Consider the following 5,000-nt stretch of genomic DNA (forward strand, 5'->3'; position numbering starts at 1 on the left):
TGGACCAAAGAGAAGGAACTTGAATTTGACTCCATTTTACTGCTACTTTGAGGTTTTGCGCATATCTGATTGTGTGTATGTCTGTGTGTGTGTGTGTGTGTGTGTGTGTGTGTGTGTGTGTGTGTGTGTGTGTGTGTGTGTGTGTGTGTGTGTGTGTGTATGTGTGTGTGTGTGTGTGTGTGTGTGTGTGTGTGTGTGTGTGTGTGTGTGTGTGTGTGGCTATGTTGGCCTGTAGATTAGGTGCATGTCAGGGCAGGCATGATAACAACATTGTGTCCCTCTTTCTCAACCGCAGCAACTGAATTTGATGTTGAATGCAACTCACAGAAACACAATGGGTATGATTGTCAAGGACAGTTAAATAGGACACTAAAAAAATCCTAAAAAGCCCAGAACACTGAGGATCTACAAAGGTTATTGACATACATTAATGTACCACTTAGTTGTGCCATTTGAAAGCAAGGTATAAGGTCAAAACTAGGTGAATGTTTACCAGTGAGGTCACTGAACTCTTGACTGTTGACAGAACTCCTCCTGTGTGTGTGTGAGCAAGCTGACTATTATGCAGACACACACACACACACACACACACACACACACACACACACAAGCTGACTAGTGGTGCTGTAGGCCCAGTTCTCTTGTGTCCAAAAGGCCTTTTATTGTGGAAGTGCAGTATCGAGGGGGGGAAGTAATCACATTCAGTTCATATGTATAGTGTCCTATCTTTATGTAGTGTATTAGTATAATATAGTTTATGTGTGTGCTATACTAAAGTGTTCTATGTTTATGTATAAAGTTTATAGTGTAGTATTGAATAGTGTATGTGTATAGCTTAGTATGTATTGTTTTTATTATGTTAAAGATGGTGTATTATGTTCCTCTCATCAGTCTCTGTCTCTCTCTGTCTTCCTCTCTCTCTCTCTCTCTCTCTCTCTCTCTCCCTCTCCCCCCCTCCCTCTCTCTCTCTCTCCCCCTCCCTCTATCTCTCTGCAGGCGACTGCTGGTTGCTGGCTGCTATTGCCTCTCTGACTCTGAATAAAGAGATTCTGAGTCGAGTCGTGCCGCATGGCCAGAGCTTTGACCACAGCTACGCTGGAATATTCCACTTCCAGGTGTTTCATCAAATAATACTCTCTGCTCTTTCTTTCTTTCAGACATTTTTTTCTGTCTGTGTTGTGTCAGTGTGTCTGTCTGTCTATTTGGAGGGAATCTGGATGCATGTCCTGCTATCTGGATGCATGTCCTGATATTAGCTCCTGAGTTTGTTCTTACTTTTTAATAAATATATGAGCAAGACATGTACAGAACTATTCCTCTAGTATCACAGAGTATCACCTACAAAGTCATAACTATAAATGATGACGAAGGAACATTTCTGTCATCAGATCTGGCAGTTTGGTGAGTGGGTGGATATTGTCGTCGACGACCGATTACCAGTGAGGGACGGGAAACTGCTGTTTGTGCACTCAGCTGAGGGCTCCGAGTTCTGGAGCGCCCTGCTGGAGAAGGCCTACGCCAAGTAAGAGCCTTTATGACGTCCACAATAACTATGTTTTCTGTTCCAATAGAGAAAGTCTATATGAAGTCATAGCCATGGTGACATCACAATTGCTCTGTGTTCTATTCTGATTGAGAAGGCCCTTGTCAATTAAGAGCTTTTATGACACCACAATTACTCTGTGTTCTGTCCTAGTTGTCGGGCCGCACAGCCGAGTAAGCCAGAGTTACCATGGAAACTTGTCATTATGACAAGGACATGGTTGTAAGCACTCACAGCAAGTTTTATATCAAATGACAAGATTTACTTTCCTTTTTGGCACCGATTAACAGGACAAAAAGTCCTTCTGATAACTTTTGTGAGGCTTGGTCTGAGGAACAGGAAGAGTCCCAGGGACAGAAACAAGCTGGACAAAAACAAGATAATCCCATATTAAATACACACACACACACACACACACACACACACACACACACACACACACATACACACACTCATATGCACACACACTCAAACACACACACACACACACACACACATACACACACACACACACACACACACACACACACACACACACACACACACACACACACACATACACAACATTGGTTTATAATGTAAATAGGATGCTGTTGTTGGGTGAATAGTTGTTCATGTTACCTTTCTGCTTCAAGCTTTGACCGCCAGGAAACTCCTTCGCTGATTACGGAATTTACAGTGCATTCAGTCTCCATGAAGTCCACTATATAACCATAGCCTCTTCAATAAGTTTCTAAAGAATTTCTAACTGCAAAATGTTGCAAAGCTGAACATAACAAGTGTTGTCTAGATGTGTAGATGTGTGTGTGTGTGTGTGTGTGTGTGTGTGTGTGTGTGTGTGTGTGTGTGCGTGTGTGCGTGTGTGTGTGTGTGTGTGTGTTGTGTGTGTGTGTGTGTGTGTGTGTGTGTGTGTGTGTGTGTGTGTGTGTGTGTGTGTGTGTGTGTGTGTGTGTGTGTGTGTGTGTGTGTGTGTGTGTGTGTGTGTGTGTGTGTGTGTGTGTGTGTGTGTGTGTGTGTGTGTGTGTGTGTGTGTGTGTGTGTAACATGTCTGTAACATGTCTGTCTTGGTTTTTCCCCAGATTGAATGGCTGCTATGAGGCCCTGACTGGCGGCTCGACCACCGAGGGCTTTGAGGACTTCACGGGGGGCATCGCGGAGCGCTACAAACTCAGCCCCCCCCACCCAGACCTCTTCAGGATCATCCAGAAGGCCCTCCGCACAGGATCCCTGCTGGGCTGCTACATCGACGTAAGCTTAACCCATAGCAGCACATATGACCTTTGACCCTCGATCAGACTGATCTGGCCCGGAAGTGGGAGGACAGGAAGTGTGAGGCGTTAGAGGGAGGGAGAGGCAGACAGATGGGCAGACACACAGAGAGACATATGGGCAGACAGACTGATGGGCAGACAGACAGACAGACAAACAGATTGATGGACAGCCAGAGAGACAGGAGGGAGGGAGGGGGGGTAATTGGTTGGTGTGTTTGTTGGTTTGGCAGATTAACTGGATGCCCCGACGATGAACTATGCCAAACACAGGACGCATGACGAGAGAGAAGGAAGGAAGACTGGCAGAAAGATTAGTCTGTGCAAGGAGGGTTTGCCGAGCCGGACTGAGTTCACTGAAGCTTGTGGAGTCAGTATCCTGCCAAAAGAAACACAGACTTTTAATTAAGTTTAAGTTCTTCAGCATGCACTTTCACCAAAAGGAAGAAGTCGCCTCTGCAGTTGGGTTTTAGGATCCTCTTGATGTTACTGAGATAACATGCCTCTGTGTTATCTGTCTTTATTGATTTTTTATTTATTTATTATTGTGGGACTTTAAAATGGGGCTGATAAGAGAACAGAGATGCTACTGCAGTAGATATATATGGGATCATCACATTGTGACTCCACGCAAAAAGACTCCGTTTCCCATCATGCATTTGGTGACTGCAACCTCTTTTGTGTTTAGAAAACCGGCACTGAAGCCCCTGAGACAGTGACATCACAGCAACTGGTGACGGAACACGCCTACTCTCTGACAGGAGCTGAGGAGGTGAGTGTGTGTGTGTGTGTTTATGAGTTCCTTAGTGCTTTGTGCGTGCTTCTGGTGTTTGATTAGAGCTAAAATAAACACAGCAGTGTGTGTGTGTGTGTGAGTGTGCACTGTGTGTGTTTGTGTGTGTGTGTGTGTGTGTGTGTGTGTGTGTGTGTGTGTGTGTGTGTGTGTGTGTGTGTGTGAGCAGCGTTTTCCTTCCCTCTATTGTGAGGGTCTGACTCTTGCCTTGCTTTGCCGCAGGATATGTGTGAAAATATGTGAGACGCTTGTTTGTGTGTGTGTGTGTGTGTGTGTTTGTGTGTGTGTGTGTGTGTGTGTGTGTGTGTGTGTGTGTGTGTGTGTGTGTGTGTGTGTGTGTGTGTGTGTGTGTGTCTGTTGTTATATGCACGGCTCAATGCAATAAACAAAAAGAGGGGGCCATGCAAAATTAAAAAATAATACGTTATTTATTAAATCATGAAGGTTTATATTTTTATAATAAGGAATGCATTGTGTGTAGGTTGAGCACTGTGGTGAGATCATCAGACTGATTCGTGTGAGGAACCCCTGGGGCAAGATTGAGTGGACTGGCCCCTGGAGTGACAGGTGGGACACCCAGTTGCAGAATGTAGTTCTGTGAATGTTGTATGAAGAGATACTGTATACTGCAAAGAGATTGAAATAAATGTGTCTATTCATAACACACCAGATCAGTACTTGTTTGTGTGTGTGTGTGTCTGTCTGTGTGTGTGTGTGTGTGTGTGTGTGTGTGTGTGTGTGTGTTTGTGTGTGTGTGTGTGTGTGTGTGTGTGTGTGTGTGTGTGTGTGTGTGTGTGTGTGTGTGTGTGTGTGTGTGTGTGTGTGTGTGTGTGTGTGTCTGTGTGTGTGTCCAGCGGTTCACAGTGGCAGCAGATCAGTGATGAGGACAGAGGGAGACTCAGACACAAATCGGAGGATGGAGAGTTCTGGTAAGGCCTTCTTCAAACTAAAATGGCCACCCACCTATTGGGTGGAAACCCAGCTCATGTTTAGAGAAAGTGCACTCTTCTACTGCATGACAAATGTCCGCGTAATAGTTTATGACAAGATTCATCCCCAATACACATGTTTGTGAGTGTGTGTTTGTGTATTTGTGTGTGTGTCTTTGTGGTGTGTGTGTGTGTGTGTGTGTGTGTGTGTGTGTGTGTGTGTGTGTGTGTGTGTGTGTATCTGTGTATGTTTGTGTGTGTATCTCTGTGTGTGTGTTTTTGTGTTTGTGTGTGTGTGTGTGTGTATCTGTGTTTGTGTGTGTGTGTGTGTGTGTGTGTGTGTGTGTGTGTGTGTGTGTGTGTGTATCTGTATGTGTGTGTGTGTGTGTGTGTCTGTGCTCAGGATGGCCTTCTCAGACTTCCTGCAGCATTTCTCCTTGGTGGAGATCTGCAGCCTCACCCCAGAC

At 45.1% G+C, this 5,000-nt stretch overlaps 1 protein-coding gene across 1 annotated transcript in view; it reads left to right on the plus strand.

The window, feature by feature from the left end:
* LOC308364845 (calpain-2 catalytic subunit-like) overlaps positions 1–5,000 on the plus strand; it is a 16,265-nt gene that overhangs the window by 3,643 nt on the left and 7,622 nt on the right. The window contains exons 3-9 of the mRNA XM_080838113.1: positions 997–1,115; positions 1,389–1,522; positions 2,623–2,791; positions 3,500–3,583; positions 4,086–4,171; positions 4,459–4,533; positions 4,937–5,000. The exon at positions 4,937–5,000 is cut by the window's right edge and continues 97 nt beyond it. Of these exons, the coding sequence (XP_080694239.1) occupies positions 997–1,115; positions 1,389–1,522; positions 2,623–2,791; positions 3,500–3,583; positions 4,086–4,171; positions 4,459–4,533; positions 4,937–5,000 (731 nt within the window). The remainder of the gene's footprint in view (positions 1–996; positions 1,116–1,388; positions 1,523–2,622; positions 2,792–3,499; positions 3,584–4,085; positions 4,172–4,458; positions 4,534–4,936) is intronic.

The sequence above is a fragment of the Sprattus sprattus genome (genome assembly GCF_963457725.1).
Source record: "Sprattus sprattus genome assembly, chromosome: 1".
NCBI classification, from domain to species: Eukaryota; Metazoa; Chordata; class Actinopteri; order Clupeiformes; family Clupeidae; genus Sprattus; species Sprattus sprattus.